Source organism: Physeter macrocephalus, chromosome 21 (assembly GCF_002837175.3).
Source record: "Physeter macrocephalus isolate SW-GA chromosome 21, ASM283717v5, whole genome shotgun sequence".
Lineage (NCBI taxonomy): Eukaryota > Metazoa > Chordata > Mammalia > Artiodactyla > Physeteridae > Physeter > Physeter macrocephalus.
The window spans coordinates 16,227,671-16,249,618 of record NC_041234.1 but is presented as its reverse complement, the minus strand read 5'-3'; the positions used below and the strand labels follow the sequence as shown (position 1 = coordinate 16,249,618).

Below are 21,948 nucleotides of genomic sequence, written 5' to 3'. Positions count from 1 at the left end.
TTTCCCAGCACCACTTATTGAAGAGGCTGTCTTTTCTCCACTGCATATTCTTGCCTCCTTTATCAAAGATAAGGTGACCATATGTGCGTGGGTTTATCTCTGGGCTTTCTATCCTGTTCCACTGATCTATATTTCTGTTTTTGTGCCAGTACCATACTGTCTTGATTACTGTAGCTTTGTAGTATAGTCTGAAGTCAGGGAGCCTGATTCCTCCAGCTCCATTTATCGTTCTCAAGATTGCTTTGGCTCTTCGGGGTCTTTTGTGTTTCCATACAAATTGTGAAATTTTTTGTTCTAGTTCTGTAAAAAAATGCCAGTGGTAGTTTGATAGGGATTGCATGAAATCTGTAGATTGCTTTGGGTAGTAGAGTCATTTTCACAATGTTGATTCTTCCAATCCAAGAACATGGTGTATCGCTCCATCTATTTGTATCATCTTTAATTTCTTTCATCAGTGTCTTATAATTTTCTGCATACAGGTCTTAGTTTTGATGTGTTAAGTTTAAGATGTTTATTACACATCCTTGTGGATATCAAGATACATATTGGATATACTGGATATATATAAGTCAAAGTTCAGGAGATCATCTCAATTAGAGATATAAATTTAGGAATCATTCATTAGTTGTTCTTCCACACTTGCTCGCAAAATATGGGTTTTTCTGATGTTCCTTTCCCAGCCCTCTTTCCTCTAACCCCGCCTCTGTGGACAATCTCAGCCACTCCCACAATCTAAATATCACGTTGATACAACTGGATCTTATTGGTGGAGGTGGAAAACGGGATAGGCAAGATGTCAAGATGGTTCTATAGATTCACTAATAGTGTCCAGTAGTGGGCATTGGCAGATGTAGGGAATCAGCCATTGAATGATCGATTCTGCGAAAAGCTACAGCAAAGTGCTTGTGGGCTAACAGAAAAAGGAGGAGTTTGTCTTTCTGACTCACTGTCATATCCCCAGTACCTAGACTGTATCTGGCTCATGGTAGGTTTTCAACAGATATTTGTTGAGTTAATGAATGAAGACAGAGCTATAGCTCTCAGAGAATTGGAGAGAAACCTGAGGCCTAGCAGAACTTGGTAGGACTAGAGACCAGGGCTGTGTGGTGAAGGCTATGCTTAACAGTACTGAATGGTGCAGAGGTGGGAGAAGATGTGATGAAGAAGCTTTTAGTGAACCAAATAGAAATTTTCTTCAAGAAGTAAATATGGTTAAAAAAAAATGTGAATTATAGGTGTTAATAGCCATCTGCTCACATGAGTCATTTTGGGACATAAAAGCTGAAGAATCACTGGAAAGCAATTTTACAGTTTTTAAATGAAATTCAATATACTTCTGGCCAGAATATAATTGAAATATGGAAGTCAGTTTTGGGGGAGAATACACTTAGACAATCAATTTCATATTATCTTATATTTTAGCTTATTTTGTTATATATCTGAAACTATATTGTTTCAATTTTAAGATAGCTTTTCTTTTCTTATGGAAACACTTTTACTAAGGGAACACTTGCAAAATTTGAAGTAAATATTTTATAAATAATTTCTAAATATTTTGTTACAAACTTTAAAATAGAGGACAGAATTTCAGATTAAAGTTTGTATACACATCCTATGATTGACCTCTTATTTCAAATCTTACCTCAGTAAGAGTTTTAAACTCAGGAACCTGTGTTTGAGCTTGCTTCTTGGTATAAAACAGGACTAAGGATCCCGATAAGTTATAGATTACAGAGAAGGCACAACAGCAATATACTATTTTAAATAGCACTTTTAGAAACAGAAATCATATAGGCACTTTCCAGAGTAATTATAAAGCAACTTGCTATAAGTAAAAAAAGACATTAAAAATTCACTAAGTTCTTGTTTAAGCTTATTTTCATCAGAAGTGATTAATAATACATTCAATTTATCAGATATCACTGTCTCCTTCTCCAGCCCTGTTCACTTTCTATAGTTTCTAGTTTGACATTCACATAAATAGATTTACCATTTATGTGGGTAAAGGCATGCTCTGTAGTGAAACATTCTGACAGCAACGGAGTAGTTGTTGCTTTACATTAAAAGGAAGAAAAACTGAGCAGCAGAAATATGCCCCTTATGATAGAGAACAGAGCCTAGTTAAGAGTTACTTGAGACCTTTATCTCAGCCTGATTAGCTGGCAAACAGGTGCCTTGTTTGGTTCGCTAGATCAATTGTCTGTAGTCTTAGTTTCTCTTTTTTAGCTCATTAAAGACACTTATTACATAATACTTGAATCAACAGAGTACTTATAGGTTCAAATTGTTTGTGTTATGAATCCCCTTAAAAAACTGATTCTCTTCTTAAAGGGAAACCCACATTTCTAAATATTATTTATCTCAAAGCTGAGTTCTATATTATTATGACTGTGTTATCAATGAGCTCTTCTTTAAACAACAGGCTTTTCACCTCGAAATGTGAGTTAAAGCAGTATAGTTCATAGTCTTCTGTTTTCCCTTATTGTACATATCTGGACTTCATCTTTCAGTTGTGAAAGTTGCTTCACTATCAAAATTTTCTCAATTAAAAGTATATAAATAAGGGTCTCATTTAACTTATTTGATTCTGTGAACCAGAGTGGAAAGGATGCTATTTTGAAATATCAAGGACTTAAATTATATAGACTCATGTATGCGTGCCTTCCAGAAATTGAATTTTCCATTTCCAGGAAGAGTGACTGACAAATAAACATCTCACAGAATTGAAATGGGGAGTGGGGAGGTCATTTTATAGGTGCATGTCAACATCAAGAAGGAAGTTGACTAAAAAGTGTGTGCTTCCTCATTTTGCCATCATATTTTCAGGTAAGGTAAGGAGCTATTTCAGGGAGAGAAATGGAAATAATATACTCTGTAGTGATCCTAGGGATTTTTCTATCACCATAGCAACTACAGTGACTATGGTTTCATTTTCAGAGGGTCAGAAACTATAAAGATCACTTATTTCTAGACAAACTAAAATAGTAAAAAGCTATAAAAGATCTCATCTCTGACTTTAAACTATGGAAACTGCTACAGAATTTTCTTTGGTGCATATACCATTTTTCTGTGTGCAGTGCCTCAGGGACAAGAGTATGTGTAGGGACTTTAAAAAGGATTTCCTGGACTCCAGCCAATTTTGACAGCATTCTCTGAGAATGCACCAAGGAGCTATTATCTAGATATCCAGGGAGTATGACATCTCCTGCCCCAGTTTTTGCTTTTTGCTTTTCTCATTTAAGAGAGAAAGTTTTCTAGCCTTTACAGCATGCTGCCCAGCATTGCTAAAACTGTTCATAACTTGATTTTGAGCAATTCCATCACTCTTCAGAGAACTGGGAACTCTCCAGAGATTTGGATTAAAATCAGGAAGCTTTGCAAACTCAAATCATCAGAGAGAGACTATATATTCTCTCACACACACCCCGCATGAAAGCCATGAATGGATTACTTGTAGACCAGTGGGGAACGTCCTCCTTCCCTTCTCTTGAATTTTACCCCTTTAGGAAATTACAGCTATTCATTTTAAGTGTTTGGGCTCCCAACACACGGACAAATGGGGCTGGTTGCCCCAGTGTGAATTTCAGTAATCAGCATGTCAGTCAGCTGCATGCTTGGTATCAAGTGGAGCACTTGTCAGAGTTCTGGAATTTTGCCCTTGGGCTGGCAGCCACGTTAACATGGAGTCCGTGAGTCACATCAACAGGAGTTGAGCCAGTGCAAGCACTGGCAAAGGTCATTTTGTCAGGCTGTCCAAGTCAGCAGAGTTAACAGAAGCAGAAAAGAAGTCATGTTGGTGCACCTGACCTAATCCAGCTAGTGGGGTAGCCCTAAATATTCCACCCAAGACTCTACGCTCAGAGCCATCAGGAGATGGTAATGAAATTTTGCCAGGTGGATAAAAGAAAGAACGAATGGGCTTCCCTGGTGGCGCAGTGGTTGAGAATCCGCCTGCCGATGCAGAGGACACGGGTTCGTGCCCCGGTCCGGGAAGATCCCACATGCCACGGAGCGGCTGGGCCCGTGAGCCGTGGCCGCTGAGCCTGCGCGTCCGGAGCCTGTGCTCCGCAACGGGAGAGGCCACAGCAGTGACAAGCCCGTGTACCCCCCCGCCAAAAAAAAGAAAGAACGAATATAAGAGGTTTGCTTGAGTGAAGGGACTTCTAGGACATTGATAACATATACCAGATCCATTCTGTCTTTTTTTAAATTCTGGTTATATTCTCAGTTTTGTTTTTATTAGTAGTAAACTTTTCCTCCATAAAGAAGTGTCTTAGGTCAAATAAAGCAAACCATAGCGTAGTACTAAGCTATTTTCAATTTTGTAGTGAAAGAGGTTGACAATGGAAGACAGTCTTCTCTGTCCAGATTTACATTTCCATACTTTCAGTATGCTGAGATTGCTCTTGATAAGATCACCAGTCACCTCCTAAATATCCACAGTTGACTTTTTACTCCTGTTCCTAGATGCATTTGACTAGTCGGTGGCTCCCTCCCTCCCTCCTTCCTGATGTTCATTCTCCCTTTAGTTTTGAAATATTTTACTCTTTTGGTTCTTCTCCAAGGTCTGATGAGATCTACTCTTTGGACATATTCATCTCCATCCTTGACCTTTGCTTTCCACAAAGGGTCATCCTTAGACAAATTTTCTTCTCACGCTTTCACTCTCACAAAAGTTTCTGAGCAATTTGACCATCTCTCCTGTAATGAAACAACACCTCCTATATTCCATTGACTAGCAATTCTGTAACACTGGCAGAAGACAATTTTAACCTGCATTTCTCCAGATAAGGAATCTCGCAGGATATTTCTGTGTTGGCCGCCTTCCTTTCCCTCACATGGTAATACTTGTTAGATACATATTCTGACCACAGAGTTAAATTGAGTTGCTTAACAAAAAAATAATGAAACCTTCTAATCGCAAGGTGTTCATGGACTTGAAGAGAACACCTTGGAATTTTATAAACAATCTCTCTCTCTCTTTCTCTCTGAAATTCATTCACATCACCCATAACCATTGTGTCTAGCTGATTTGCAGACCTGGGAACACAGCTGCTCTCCTCAGAGTCCCATTGTAAGCATTGACTTTTGCCCCTTACAACCGACATTATCTGTATCCTCACAAGATTCTATAGATTACTCTTCCCCCAGGACAAGTCCTCATGCACCACAGTCATGAAGTCTTAGAATGAGGCAGGAAAGCTCCCTAAGATCTACCCATGACTTCTCTCCTGCTGCCCAATCTGACTGGTGGAGTTTGCTTCAGAGCCAGCCTTCTGGGAAGCTGCAGGCTTAGCAACAGGCACCCCCTATCTAGCCTAGTCTCCATCTCACACATGGTTGAACCTCCCCAATTTTGCCTGCAAGTCAGCAAATATGTTCATTTTATTGATACCTGTTAAGTTTTTATATTTATACAGTTCACCCTTGAACAACATGGGTTTGAGCTTCATGGATCCACTTACAGGTGGATATTTTTCCACAGTAAATACTACAGTGCTATACAATCCATGGTTGGGTGAGTCCACGGATGTGGAGGAACCACAGATGTGGAGGGCCAACTGTAAATTATACACAGATTAACCCTCATTTTATTCAAGGGTCAACTGTATTTATTTATCCTGACAGGAAGCGTGTGATCTCTGGGTCAGAGAACACCTCACTGATTACTCAAATCCCCATGAGACGTGCAGTGAGGGCCAGATGTACAAGAGAGCAACCCCAACATTATAAACATCAGAGCTTATATTAAAGGATTTGGCACATCTGATAGAGACAGACAGACAGACAGACAGACAGACAGACATGGAGGGCCTTGGGTGGGTGAGGAGAGAGAGAGGCGGGAAGAGAGAGACCAACAGAGAGAGACTTTTGCTCTGGAATGTAAACACATCCTCTCCAGAGAGAGGGGAAGGTCTAGGTCTGTTATCCTCAGAATGTAAGTTGGAATGTAAGCAAAGGGATCCAAGAAAGATAAGCTTCTGAGTCTCCCTGGAAGAATGCACTAATCTAAACACCAAGGTATGTTTGCTATACAATTATCCTCTAACCCAGATGCCAATGTTCTTTGCTCAGAAAGGCCAGACCTTGTGGAAATGTGAGAATACGTATGGCCCAACGATATTTGCCATCTCATTCATATTCTCAAAGTCTGTTACCAGCTGCCTATTGAATGTCTATTGTCTGACAACCCAAAGGCTTCATAATATGATTGTGTACAGCAGGAAATCATCACTTACGCACAGACACACACTCACACACACACACAAATGCATGCGCACACAGAACCTGTTCATCCATCTGAAATCCTTTTACTCAGATATCAGTATTCATCCGGATGCTCAGGCCAGAAACCTGGGAGTTATTCAAGTCTTTCCTCTTCTTCACCCAACAAACAGTCACTGAGTGCTGCCAAGTTTCCTTCCTAAACAACTTTCTCAATTCAACTCAATTATGAAGGACAACTAGATATTTGATTACATTAATAACACTTTAAAGTTTTTAGATGTAGGATATGGTATTATGTGTACTTTCCTTGAAAAGAGTTCATGTATATTGGAAGCATGCTGAAGTATTTATGGATAAAATATTATATCAATTTGTTTCAAAATAATCCAGTTGAGGAGGTGAATGAGTGGAAATATAATGAAACAAAATTGTCCATGGTTTCATAAGTGTTGGCACTGGATAATGGGCTCATGGGGGCTGTTTGTACTATTTTCCTTTTTTTCCTTTTCTGCTTTTGTATATATTTGAAGTTCATACACACACACACGCACACACACACACATCATGGTTCCCCACTGTCTACTGAATTACATGCAGTATTTTAAAGTACATTATTAATCATCTCCAGCCTCTGTTTCCTGACCCATCTTCCCTGATCCTGTACATTTCTGAAAAGTCAGTTGTATACGGCTACTCATGTTCCCTGTCTTTGCATGTGTATTACCTACTAAGTATGATGTCCTTTCCACTTCACCTGCTCAGCTGTGTCTACCCCAGATTGCACTTCCTTTATGAGCCCTTTCCTTGGCTTGTGACCATATATGATATATGATTCATTCCTTTTCTGAACTTTGAGAAAAGATTTGGTACCACTTAGAACACTCATCAAATAATTTCTCATCATTTAACTGGGACTTCTAAACTATAATTGTTTCCTTCAGTTTCCAAACCACCTCCTCCCTTACTACCTCAACAAGATCAATTTAAAACTTCTTCAAAACAAATAAAACTGTGCTTCACCTACCTTTGCTTTCTCTGTATTGGTCCTTGTACGTGAAAGAGCTCAATAAATGTTTACTCAATTGACTTGTCTTTGACAATTCAGATGAGCAAAATAACCAAATTCACATTTGTAAGACTAGACAAATATGTTAGTTTTTAGCATTTTTTTGAACATTAATATTTTAAAAGATTTTTATTACAAAATGGCATTGTGTATTTTCCCCTTAAATATAATCTAGATTTTAAAATTATGGAGTTAAATTTTGAGATAGTTTCACTTATTCAACACAAATGCACTGGGTACCTACCATGTGCCAGGCACAGGTTTGAGCTCTGGAAACCCAATATAGAGCAAGACAGGTAACATCCCTGCACTTATAGGATCTAGTCTAGTGATGTAGAGAAACCAGTAGTTGTATAATTTCATGTTAATCATAAGTGCCATGAAGAAAAATGAACAATACAGGGAATACGGAGCAGTTGGGGCTGCTACTTAAAATGCAACAGTCGATAAGGCTCTTCTGAGATGAGAAAGAAGTGAGGAAAACAGCCATATAAGTGTCTTGGAGGGGAAGTATTTTTGGCAGAGAGAATAGCAAATGCAGAAACCTTTAAGCAAGAGCATACTCGCCATACTCAAGGAACACAAAGAGGCTAATGAGGCTGAAATGGTGTGTACTTGGAGGAGACTAAGGAAAAAATAAGATTAGAATGTCAGGCAGTGTACAGCCAAGTTATGTAGAGATTTGTAGGCCATGATAAAGACTGTGGTTTGGGAATTCCCTGGCGGTCCAGTGGTTAGGACTCGTCGCTTCCACTGTCGGGCGCGGGTTCAATCCCTAGTCGGGGAACTAAGATCCCACAAGCCGGGCATCTGGGCCAAAAAAAAAAAAAGACTATGGGTTTGATGAGGAGCCATTGGAGGGTTTTGAGAAGAGAAGTAATATGATTTGATTTATGTTTTATAAGAATTTCTTTGGCTATTGTGTGGATAATTGACTGGGAGAGGGGCAAGACTGGAAGCAGGAGGATCATTTAGGTAGCTATTGCGATAATCGAGGTGAGATATAAGGATAACTTATGTCAGCAGAGCAATAGCAAGGGAGATAGCGAGAAGTGGTCAAATTCTGGACATGTTCTAGAAGTAGAGCCAACAAGATTGTCCAACAATTTGAATACTGGGGATTAAAAAAGAAAGATCAAGGATGATTCCAAGATTGTCAGCCTGAATAACTATCAATTGATATGTCATTTACCAAAGGAGAGAAAACCATGGGAAGAGGATACGAGGATGCAGTTCAGAATGTGGTTATGTTAAGGTTGAGATGCTCATGAGACATCTAAGTGTCAAGAAAGTACCTAGATTTGTGAGTCTGGATTTCAGAGTTGAGTTCAGGGCTGGAGATGTAAGTTTGAGAGTCATTGTCACATAGAGATTATTTACAGTCATGGGACCAAATAAGAGGTAATATAGACAGACAAGGAAAGAAGTGTCAGAACTAAGCTAGAGCACTCCAATATTAAGAGATTAGTAAGATGGGAAGGATTCTGTAAAGGAGACTGAGAAGCAGTGGACAAGAAGGTGGAGGAAAAACCAGAAAAATTCAGGTTACAGAAGTCAAATGAAGATAGAGTTTTAAGATGGAGGGAGTGAGTGATCACCTGTATCAAGATGAGGACTGCGAATTACCCGTTGAAGTTGGGCATGTTGAAATCACTGGGCTTCAAGGCTAATGACTTTTAAAAGTCAATAGTTTAAAAATGCAAGACCATTAGTTACTTTGGGGGTTGATAAATTTCCTTTCTTCTCTTTCCATAGACAGCTGAATCATTTTTGACTTGCTTTAATATTTCAATATTACAGAATATAAAAGACAGCCTGCAACAAATCTCAGGTCGGATTGACGTTATTCACAATAAGAAGGCAGCAGCATTGCAAAGTGCCACACCGGTGGAAAAGGCGAGGTTACAGGAAGCTCTCTCACGGCTTGATTTCCAATGGGAAAGAGTTAACAAAATGTGCAAGGACCGACAAGGGTAGGTACCTCTTTCCTTTTACTAAATGATTATACCTGTCTCCCAGGAATTCTAGAGTTCATTTCAGTGTTCTCCATGGAAAAAAGAGAGGTAGGGAGGAAGAGAGGGAGAAGTATCACTTTCACTGGAAAAAGGTAAGTGGAGTAAGAACAAATAATGATGAACAGTTCAGACTAATGAGCTGAATTCAACAAATTTTTCTGTACTGAAGTTAGTATTACGTTGGAGCACGGTAATATCCTCTAAAATTTCAGGTAATGTCAAAACCCATCTGGTCATTTAATTGAGGTGGTTTAAATAATTGTACAATATAAATTATATACCTTTGGTCAAATCTGTATCCTATAGATTTATAACAGTTTGATATACTTAGATTAATATATTGGAAATATAAGCTGGCAACACAAAGTTGATTTTCTTGTGTTGTTTCTGTTTTGAAGGTGATCCTTTACATTTTGAAGTCCCCCCACTTTTTTGCTACAAGGAATTTGTTGATTTAAAATAATTAATTTTTAGTGCTTCCCTTAATTAAAATATCCAACTGTTGACCAGATTTTTTAAATTCACATACATTTTTCTTAGCCTCATACTACAAGAAGGTATTGTTTTCTCTTCCAATTTTAGGTTAAAAGGAATAAAGTTGTAATGGCTTAAAACAATTTGTTTCAAAGATTTGTTCAAGACCATCTTCTTCATTATTCTCAGAGGAAATCAAAGCATTTTTAATAATCACAAAGAACCTCCTTAATATCTCTCAGATCTGTCCATTTCTTGCCATCTTTACTTCTATTTTTGTTCCTCATTTACTGCATTAGATTCCTAAATCAATACTTGCAGCAGAAATTTCAGTTGTCTCCAGTGATCATCCCTCCTTTGTTCCCAATTATCTTTCATCCAGAATTGTTTTTCTGAAGTGTAAGAAAACTTACATTCCCTTTAGAATAAAGTGCAAACTTATTAATTGGGGATATAAGGCTTTCACATGACCCCTGGTCCTCTGGTCAGCCTCACTGTTTATCAATTCCTGCCTGCCCTACAACCCCTCCAAATTCTGCTCTATCAATATTAAATTGATTTAAAGATTCACAAATGTTTTCTGCCCTCTCTGGCCTACCTGCCCTTCAAGTCTCATGTGAGATGTTATTTCCTTCTTAAAATCCTAAAAATATTAGTTGATCATAGAAACTTAGATATTATTTTAACAGTAATGGAATATAATATCAACATACTATTTATGTATTTGCAGATGTCACCAGACTTGGTGGCTACTCTGTAGAGTACCTGCTCCAAAGTGACCTATTCCTAGAATTTACTACATAGCAATCGATATTTTTTATTTATTTATTTTTTCCTTTTATGCCTCCTGCACAAGCTCCTGAAGAGACAAAAGCTGTGTTTTATTTTGTGTGGTATGCTCAGGGCTAAGGTAGTCTTGAGCATGAAGTGGATGTTCTGTGTGTATGGACTGAAGCCTCCTGCAAGAAGCCTGAGAATATTTTTCCCTGGATGGTCCAATAGTTCTATCTCAACTTACTGGAAAACAGCGGGCCCTAGGGTATCCAAAGCCATTCTTGATAAACGGAAAGAAACTCAGCAACCCTATGTATATACTGCAAAAGGCAAACTCATATTGCCATCATGGTACACCTCTCAATAGCCCACATTGAGTCAAAATGAGCTTTTGCAAGTTGCTCCAATGAGGTCAGTTTCATCACTGTCTTTTGGGGCGCTCATTCCACTTTGGGGATGTTTTTGTCTTTGTTGTCTTCTCTCAGTGTTTTCTTCCAGCCATCCAAGGCCACCAACACTATCCCCTAAGAACCTTGCAGGGTTCTTGGGTAGCCAGTGGTTACTGTGCTTCTATAGACACCTCCCATTCTTGCATGAAAGCAGAGTGAAACTTTCTGCTTTCTGAGACTTCTCCCCAACTTTATGTCATCTTTGGTCAGTGAGCTAGGTGTTCCCTTCCGACAGTCATACAACTCTTTCTCTTTCAGTTCACCTTCAACCATAGTCTTTAAAAGGAGCAGAAGCCTAATGCCATTCCACAGAGACAGTAAGCTGAATTCTCACCCCACATCTGGGTGGGGTCTTTCCTGAATTCTCACCCCATGTCTGGGTGGGGTCTTTCCTATGTCTGGAAAGAGATGGTGTGTTACTAACGCCAGTAGACCCACTCTTTTCTTATCCAGATTCTGGAAAAGTATCCTAATTTTTCTCTAACGGGGTTCCTCTAGGAATTGGTCAGGAGCTGCTAAATTTCCTGTGACTTTTAGTCTAGTCTCGAGTAAAACCGTTTTAAGTTATTGCTTGTGAGCACAGACACTAGAGTTCACCTTGTTTTGGAATCCTGGCTTTCCTGCTGACTGGCTTTATGTCCTTGAACAAGTTCCCTAACCTTTATGCTCCACAATTCCCTTATCTATAAAATGGGATAAAAATATTTTCTAAGTCATAGAGTTGTTATGAGGATTAAATGACACAATGTATATAGAGTGCTTAGCAGATTGCTTATACATGATAATGACTCGATCAAGCTTGGCAATTTTGACGATAAAAATAATGGTCTTCTGGCTCTGATAGTCTTCATGCCTGCTAATTCTTTCTTATATGCTTTCACATTTTCCTGAGCACCATGGAGAGTTGATTTAAATTCAGTCCCTGATTTGAAGAACCTCCCAGTCCTAGAGAGAAAATGGACAAACAGCCAATAAATTACAGGTTGACAGATGTGAGCAATGCTAGAGGGCGAGAGCAAGATCTTGGGGAGTGGAATAGGAACATCTTACTCAGAGTCAGGAATAAAGCAAGGTCAATGGACTGTTCAAGGTTCTGAGTTACAACTAACAGAAAGTAACTCCAGTTACCTTAGGTAGGATAATATAATTGGAAGGATATCAGGTAACTCATGGAATCAATGGAAAGGCCTGTGAGTCAGGTTTAAATACGGGCAGAAATTGTCAAGGAAGACCAGGATATGCACCCAGAAACACACCCAGCATCAAGCTATAAGATGAATCTGAATTATAAACTTCTGTCACTGCTGTGGTCCACTGGTCCACAAGAGGTACCATTGACACTGGATATTGGTTGCTACTATCCTGCCAAAAAGTATCAAAATTATTATTTCTTTTTGTGTCACTAATTTTAGAATTAAGATTTCTGACAGAATTATTTGGTAAAGCAGGAGTTGGATGTTTTTTTCTCTGAAAGGCCAACTAGTAAATATTTTAGTGTTTGCAGGTCATATGATCTCTGCTGTAACTACTCAACTCTGCTGTTGCAGGGTGAAAGAAATCATAGACAATATGTAAATGAATGGGGATGGCTTGTTCTAATAAAACTTTATTTATAAAGACAGGTGGTAGGCCAGATTTTGCTGGTGGGCCATAAATTGCCAACTCCTGTAATAAGGCATGCTTCAGTCCTATAACTAGGTTCTAACTGCCAGGGGTTAGGGAAAATAAATAGCTGGAATTTGGGATCCATTGTGGTGATAGTCAGGAATTTATCTCCCACCAAGCCCATACAATGGTAGATTTTTGAATCCTTAGAGAGACTAGAAGCTATAGATTCTTTTTTTAAAATTGAAGTATAGTTGATTTACAATGTTGTGTTAGTTTCTGGTGTACAGCAAAGTGATTCAGTTATGCATGTATATATACATATTCTTTTCCATTATGGCTTATTACAGGATATCGAATATAGTTCCTTGTGCCATACAGTAGGACCTTGTTGTTTATCTTTTTTTTTTTTTTTTTTTTTTTTGTGGTATGCGGGCCTCACACTGCTGCGGCCTCTCCCGCTGCGGAGCACAGGCTCCGGACGCGCAGGCCCAGCGGCCATGGCTCACGGGCCCAGCCGCTCCGCGGCACGTGGGATCCTCCCGGACCGGGGCGCGAACCCGGTTCCCCTGCATCGGCAGGCGGACGCGCAACCACTGCGCCACCAGGGAAGCCCTGTTTATCTATTTTATATGTAGTAGTTTGTATCTGCTAATCCCAAACTCCTAATTTATCCTTTCCCCACCCCCTTTCCCCTATAGTAACCATAAGTTTGTTTTCTATATCTGTGAGTCTGTTTTTGTTTTGTAAGTAAGTTCATTTGTGTCATATTTTAGATTCTACATATAAGTGGTGTCATATGATATTTGTCTTCCTCTGACTTACTTCACTTAGTATGATAATCTCTAGGTCCATCCATGTTGATGCAAATGGCATTTTTCGTTATTTTTTATGGCTGAGTAGTATTCCGTTGTATGTATATACCACATCATCTTTATCTGTTCGTCTGTTGATGGACATTTACGTTGCTTCCATATCTTGGCTATTGTAAATAGTGCTGCTGTGAACATTCGGGTGCATGTATCTTTTTGAATTAGAGTGTTCTCTGGATATATGCCCTGGGGGTGGGATTGCTGGAACATATGGTAATTCTGTTTTTAGCTCTATAGGGAACCTCCATACTGTTTTCCATAGTGGCTGCGCCAGTTTACATTGCCACAAACAGTGTAGGAGGGTTCCCTTTGCTCCACACCCTCTCCAGGTTTTGTTATTTGTAGACTTTTTAATGATGGCCATTCTGACTGGTGTGAGGTGATACCTCACTGTAGTTTTGATTTGCATTTTTCTCATGAATAGAAGCTGTACATTTTTAAATACCTTCATGTTGGGTTCTCAACAAAAATCTACTGATTTTGTTTTAATAAGTCAACTTGAGGTTAAAACAAAATACCTTTGAGCCAGTAAGAAGGTAGTAGTATATTTTCATGTATGATCCAGGTATGATAGTGTATTGGTCAGCTATTACCATAATATGGTGATACAAATCACCCCAAAAACTCGATGGCTTAAAACAAGCCTTTATTCTCATGCTTATGGATCTTTAGGTTGTCTGTGTTTTGGCTGACTTAGGCTGAGTGTGGCTGGGCAGCTGTTTCAAGTTATGGTTAACTGGGCTAGGCTCTAGGATGTGTGCTGGGTTAAGGTCTGTTACGTATATATTTATTCTGGGCTTAAGATGAAGGATCAGTGGCACAGTCTGCTCATGACAGGTCACCAGAGCATGAACCAAGCCTAATCTCCTAAGAGCACTTACGACCTGTGATCATATTAAGCCACTCACATTCCATTGGCCAAAGCAAGCCTGACATCAGTAGAATAGGGAAGTAGTCTCTTCCTACGGTGGAAGGGAAAGAAGAATGAATATTTGCTGAATAATAATCTAAACTATTATAGATAGTTAATAATTAATAACACAGGATTTTTTTACAGCTAGAAAATACCTTAGTGATTTTATCCTGCTTCATTATTTTATATGGGCGACTAAATCACAAAGATATTAAGTGACTTGCCAAACACATGCTACGTGACACATCTGCATATTTCTATTTCACCAAAATATTTAGCTCTAATAGATCTACATAGTTTACTTACAAATAAGTTACAGATATGAGAAAATGCGTTAGTCTCGGCATTCCTAAGGCATAGTTTCTGAGACCATCCTTAATCAACAAATTCATGAACGCCATAATGGCAGAACTCACCTCTATTAAATGTCATAAAGTAAAACAGACATTACTGTCTAAGTCAAGGCAAGTGGAGGATTAAAATCGAAATTGACTTGTGACTGCTCACTCATTATCTAGGAGACCAGCTTCCATACGTTGTCTTCCAGCAAATAGAATTTCAACATGTGCTTCAGTAAACTTACAAATCCTCGAAGTATTAAAAGTGGCTCCTTTCCATGGAAACACAAATGGTGAACACAGTAAATATTAAATCCATGAATCCTATGTGTGAATATACATATCCTTGTATATGGATAGGTATCCGTATATATAAACGTAAGATAAATATTTAACTTTATGAGAAATTAACATTGTTGCTAAATGCTATTTTCATCTATTTCTTGGTGGATTGCTCACTGTTTATAAAAGATACTTACAGGAAACACATGAAAATAAAGAATTAACAGAATATCTACCTAGTATTAGAGAAACAATGTGCTTTCCTTCTTTCAACAAGCATTTAAGGAGGACCTTTCAAGTGCCAGATACTTTGTTGTCTTTGCTTTCTTTCTGTTACCACCTTTTGTATCCCTCAAACCATTAATAAATTTGCCCCATTTTCAGGAAATTACTCCTCAAGTCTTAGAGAATAGCACAAATCAAATAAGATTAAACAAGTGAAAGCAGTTTCTAGACGACAAATTGCTCTGTAGCCATAAGATGGCATTATTGTGTAACAACAAGATTCTGGTCTGACAGTGTGAGGGCATTTAAAAAATCAAATTCTATTACCAATGAAGCTTCATAAAATAAGAAATAGGAAAACCATGTTGCATAAAAGAAGCCAGGCACAAAAGGATATATGTTGTATGATTCCATTTATATAAAACTCCAAAACAGGCATATCAGGGATTAAAGGTCAGATATGGTGACCTTTGTGGGGAATAGTAATTAACAAGGGCAGGAGCAAGGCCTGGTGTTCTGAGTGATGTTTTATTTATTCATCTGGATGCTGGTTGCATTGGTACATTTCCCTTAAGAAAATGTATGGAACTGTGCACTTGTGATTTGTATACTTTTCTGTGTGTATGCTGTTACTTGAATGAAATTTACACTTAAAATTAAAAAAATCATAACTACATACCTTTTTAAGTGCAGGAAGGCCCCGATCTCAGAATTAAAAAAAAAAAAAAAAAAGTATGTAGCTTTAAGAAAAGCATGTTACATTGTTCTATTTTTGGCCTTTCACCCTGGACCTCCAAACACTTTATAATAAGCCAGTACAGACTCTAGGATAAGTTTGTGAGCACCACCACTCTAGAGAAAGCTTTCCTGAATTTCCCACCATCATGCTGGGACCACTGTGCTACATGTCAACAGGATGCTGGGGATGGGAGAGCTGGAAACCGCTTCCCCAGGGATTTCTCCTTTGTTTAGCTCCCTTAGCGCCAAGCCCACAGCATTAATGCGCTTACAGACTCTTGCTGCTGTGAGACAATGAAAGAAATGAAACGAGAGAAAACAGGAATAGAAACCAAAGAAATCTGACTTGAAGAGAGAGAGTTCCTTAATCATCTCTGTATTCATATTCTGGGGGACAAGCATGTAATTCTGCAAGCCCACTCCAAATGCAACTTTCTCATAAGCATTTGCTATCTCAGTTGTAATTTTTCTACTGGAGCATTCAATAAATATTTTTCTCTTATGTCAAGGTGAGGGAAATAACCACACACTACCCACAGAGGAAAGGAATAATATATTAATCCTTATGGCATCACCATACAATTTTATCCTCTAAAGTGGAAGCTAGAGGAACAGATGCATAATCTGGGAGCTTTTCCAGAATTGTTTGTTCCTAAATGAGACATTCAGCTATAGCAGCATTAGCAGCCTCTTCTGTTTGTCACAATGCCATATGTATTTGGGAAGATACATGAGAAGCACACACAGGGTCCTGACAACTCAGGAAGCATTAACACTGCAGTCTTAGAATTAGTCTCTACTAAATGTAAAGATTTTCATGCCAGATTGGATCTTTGTTTCCCCTCCCAGGTATATGTATAAGTGCCAATACATAATTCTACTCTTGTTTTTTGAACTTGGTAGAATTAAGAAGTAAGAGGTAAAAAAAAAAAAATACCCTGAATATGGGAAATTTTTTTACATCTCATTTCAGAATCATTGTTGTACTGTCCAGGGGAAAGTGTTCTCATGCATTCATTCATGGGGACACTGCAGAGGAAGATGTGTTAAATTGAGGAAGAAGTGACATTTTCTCTTTATGTCCCACTTTTTCATGCTGCTGAGACCATGGTGTATGGGGAAGGCTTCTGATTTGGTTCTCAAAATCAAGATGTTTTTGAAAATCATTATTTATTAAATAATTGATTCGATAGAATTCATTTTTAGAACTTAGTTATCTATGTAAAGAAAATAATACACTTTTATCTCCACAGATCTATCAGGAAACATACATAGACACACCCCATACACTCCCCAATTCACCTAAACATTGGAAATATTTAAAAGTTTATTGTTAACCTTCAGGTGTTCCCCAGGTAAGCATCTTGTTCACTATCTGCTCCCCTACATTTGTCTACATTGATTGGTCAGTTTTATTTTATTCGTTACTGGATATCAGAAACCATATCAATTTTGCTTCCTTGTGCAATGTCCAGTACAGCACATTTAGTTAATAAATACTATTTGATGATAATGATGATGATGAAAACTATAATTTGACAGTGATGACGTATCATATATGCCAAAAATAAATCATCAAAACTTTAGGAAAGGCGAATCATTTACCAACCTGTCATTTGCTATAATCTCTTTTCACCAAGCTTAACCTCTACACTACCTTCTTTGCCCTGTTTCCTCTTGTGTGTTTCAATTTAGGGATCACCCCCTCCTGCACACTGCCTTCTATGTCAGGCTGCTCTGTTCACGTGTTTATATTTCTGCTGGGGCTCTGTATATTCTAAATTAATCCCTAGCTGTTGTGAATATCTTTCATTGGCCAGTTGTTGCATGTTGCACACCACTGAGAGAGCAATTGTGAGCCAAATAGAGAAATCTTTTGTTTCTACCCAGCAGCCCAAAATGAAGTCTGTGGTTTGACTGCTGATGCCAGTTACATGGAGGTTTTACTACCAGAGGCAAAGCTTTAAACTACAAAAGATTAATCCCATATAGTTGGTGTTAGGAGGTATTTAATGTTAATATAGTGACTGTCAAATTGTCAACAAACAATTATTCCACTGTTCTCTTTTTTTGAACCTATTTAACATGTGAGCCATTCATGATACAGTATATCGTTTGAATTAGATACCTAAACTAGCCTTTGGTTTATATTTCTTTGTTTACATATAATTTCTGTGAATGTTTAGTTGTTGAGAACAGTTGGTGAAGGAACTGAATGAAGGGGATCTGTTGTATTTATTTAATAAAGGGGCATTTTTTTAACATCTTTATTAGAGTATAATTGCTTTCCAATGTTGTGTTAGTTTCTGCTGTATAACAAAGTGAATCAGCTATATGTATACATATATCCCCATATCACCTCCCTCTTGCGTCTCCCTCCCACCCTCTCTATCCCATCCCTCTAGGTGGTCACAAAGCACCGAGCTGATCTCCCTGTGCGATGCAGCTGCTTCCCACTAGCTATCTATTTCACATTTAGTAGTGTATATATGTCAGCGCTACTATCTCACTTCGTCCCAGCTTACCCTTCCCCCTCCCCGTGTCCTCAAGTCCATTGTCTATTTCTGCGTCTTTATTCCTGTCCTGCCCCTAGGTTCGTCAGACCATTTTTTTTTTCTTTTTAGATTCCATATATATGTGTTAGCATACGGTATTTGTTTTTCTCTTTCTCACTCTGTATGACAGACTCTAGGTCCATCCACCTCACTACAAATAACTCAATTTCGTTTCTTTTTATGGCTGAGTAACACATACCTTTCCAAGTTAGTATTTTCATTTTCTGCAAATAAATACCCAGAAGTGGGATTGCTGGATCATATGGCAGTTCTATTTTTAGTTTTTTAAGGAACCTCCATACTGTTCTCCATAGTGGCTGTATCAATTTTCATTCCCATCAACAGTGCGAGAGGGTTCCCTTTTCTCCACACCCTCTCCAGCGTTTATTGTTTGTAGATATTTTTGATGATGGCCATTCTGACTGTGACTGGTGTGAGGTGATACCTCATTGTAGTTTTGATTTGCATTTTGAAATGCATTAAATATAAGTTTGTTTCTGCCCGCCAGCTTACCTTCTGTATGTTCCTACTGCTAGTTCAAAGCACTCAAGTGTTGCAGAGTGATTTGCTTTTTATGATAGCCATTTCATACAGGATCATTTGCCTTATATCTTTAACATTTTCAGATTCTTATAAATCTTTACAGTTCACATAGAGGTTAGTTTAAAACGTGCTTCAGATAAGAAATAGACTTGATATAAAATTCACATAATCTCAAAGTTAAGCATAGATCAATATCCTGAATCTTTTTCTCAAAGTAATTGAACATTTTTGTTTCCCAGGATAGCTGTGTACACACATTTCCATTCTTCACCATAGACTATTCTACTTCTTCAGTGTACAGGGGGCTATAGTTTGCTTGTTTCTTATCTAAATAAATTTGTACTTTCATCATTGCCAAAGGGAAAAAGGCTCTAGTATAGAAAACAACTTGAAACCTAGAAGACTAGCCTCATTTTGGAAATAATGCCACTATTTAGCTTTACTCATTGTATGTTTCTTGGCTTTGTCATGTCAAAAATTTCTCTTCTCTAAATATATATATATCTTTTTCTGTCTACACGGGACATATGAGTTTTGGAAGAAAACAAAATTGTGCTAAATGTCGCTTTTATAGAAATTCTCTTAGCTCTATCAGTTAGAATTTGTTTTGGCTGAGGGTAACAGAAGCTCAGGGCAGTAATGCCTTCACTAAGACAGAAGCATATTTTTCTCTCCTTAAAAACATAGGAGCATGCAGTCAAAGCAGGTATGATGGCTCTACTCATTCCTGCTTTCTACCCTGCTATTCTTATATGGTAGGCCCTCATCTACACATTGCAAGATGGAGTCCCACCACATTCACATTCCAAGAAGCAGGATGAGAGGAGGTGGGGAGAAGGGGCAAAGGATTCACACCAGTAGTCTTTTAGGGAAGTTTCCTGGCAACTACTACATTTTACTTACACTTACACTTCATTGGCCAAAGTCACATGACCACACCTAAGCTGCAAGGGAGGCTGAGAAATGTTGCATTTATTCCTGAATGCTATGTGCTCTGCCAAAAAGTGTACAGTTATAGAAAAGTGGGAGAATGGATATTGGAAGAGAACTAACTGTCTTCAATGTATATATAGAGAAAGTAATATTTTGTTCTGTTTTTTAAACAACCCTCAGAAATATGTAATAAGTATAGCTTTTTGGAGTATTGTTTCCTTCCCCTACTTTCTTTCATAATTTTATGAACTCTGATTGAGAAAACATGTTACTCTGGCTTCCTGAATTCTGCCAATATAAAAGTAGAAGTTTTTCATCATTGCCCAATACCCACTTGTTCTATCTCTCCATGCCCTCAAAACAAATTTTCATTAATTAATTTTTGCCTGACTCTTGCCCCTCTTTCCAACAAAGCCCCTGCATAGCCAAGGAAAGCGATGGATGACTCGGTTTTCACAGTGCTCCTAGGTTATGTGTTCCCTACTTGCTTACTTGGACTTAAGTTGGGTCATTCGTAAGCTGTAGCAGTTTAGATCGCTGACTCCAGGAATATCCACTGTAAAATAAGGATCTAAGACTAAAGATAAAATTATGACAATGTACTGTAATTTCAGGACATCCCCTTTTCTGGACATGTAAGATGGGTGTTGCATAAGAGTAAAGAGCTTCTGTTTTGGCAACAGCTACAGGCCAGGCAGGTATTCAGCGCTTTACATATATGATTTCAGCCTCAGAACGTTATTTTCAGATGAGGAACTTGAGATTTGGAGAGAACAAACAGTTGTCCCAAGCTCGCATAGGAAGTATATGCCAGAGCCCATATTTTGACCCAAGTTATGAACTCTTGTCTCTCTGTCCCTTGTCTCCTATATATTTCATATAGGATTTCTCATGCTCAAGGATTATGTTCTCTGTTTCAGCCATCAGTCTTCAGTAGCAGAAGCAGAGGTACATATAAAAAGTTTTTAAACTCTTTTATCTGAAACCACAGTGTTTCAAAGAGATGTATTTAGAAGGTGGTATCTTCACATTCAACATCTATAGAAAAATAGACTGTGATTCTATAAGATGCTCTGCAAAGCCAAGTGGTAAAGGATCTCCTCCGGTGCTTGAGGAACCCTGTCTTGTTCTTTGGTAGTAGTCAAAGTCCTACTCATCATTCAGGACCCAATGCAAATATCACTGTTTGGAATCATTTGCTGGTCTCAATCAATTATTTAATTTTCTGTGTTCCTAGAACCCTCTGTTCATGTACTGCTCTTACAGGTGCTTATCATAAATTTGTATGTCTTACATAACTGTGTGCAACTCTGTACCATCCAGGAGAGTTTTTGTTCCTACAGGGCAGAAGCTGTGCCATATACCTTCTGTCACCCCCTAAGCTAAACACAGTATAATTCCATGGTAGTTGCTCACTACACATTAATTTTTAAATTGATGAATCCGTACATGTAAATGATAAACTGCTGACTCAAAAGTAATATTTTGGAATGAATAAGCTTCTTGTTTCTTTGATTAACAAGAACTTCATTTCCATTATAGTTTATTCAACAAAATATTTATGGAGGGTAAATTTTGTCATATTTACTTTCATTTTTCTGTAATAAAACTGAATTATGACTTTGAAGTATGGATATATGAGTAATCTGAGATCTTGATATGTTCCTATAATTATGGTATTTGAGAGGAGTAAGCAGACTCCCCTAAAGAAAATATACCCACTAGCCACTAAAGTCAAAATAACTTTGTGGTGGAAGTCAACAAACTTTTTGTTTGTTTGCTTACTTGCTTGCGTATTTTAACTTCTACTATTCTGTGGGCAGGGGCGTGATTTGTTGCCATTACAAAATTCTAACACTTTAAAAAATCTGTTTACGCTGTGAGAATTGCAAATTCTTGACTGTAAGGCAATTTTCACAAGAATTATTTTCTTATTAG

The 21,948-nt window shown here is 38.2% G+C and overlaps 1 protein-coding gene across 15 annotated transcripts in view; it reads left to right on the top strand.

Annotated features, from left to right (window-relative positions):
• DMD (dystrophin) overlaps window positions 1–21,948 on the top strand; it is a 2,398,628-nt gene that overhangs the window by 1,134,565 nt on the left and 1,242,115 nt on the right. For all 15 annotated transcript variants that reach the window (XM_055081921.1, XM_055081920.1, XM_028482834.2 and 12 more), the window contains one exon: window positions 9,095–9,267. In XM_055081921.1, the coding sequence (XP_054937896.1) occupies window positions 9,095–9,267 (173 nt within the window). The remainder of the gene's footprint in view (window positions 1–9,094; window positions 9,268–21,948) is intronic.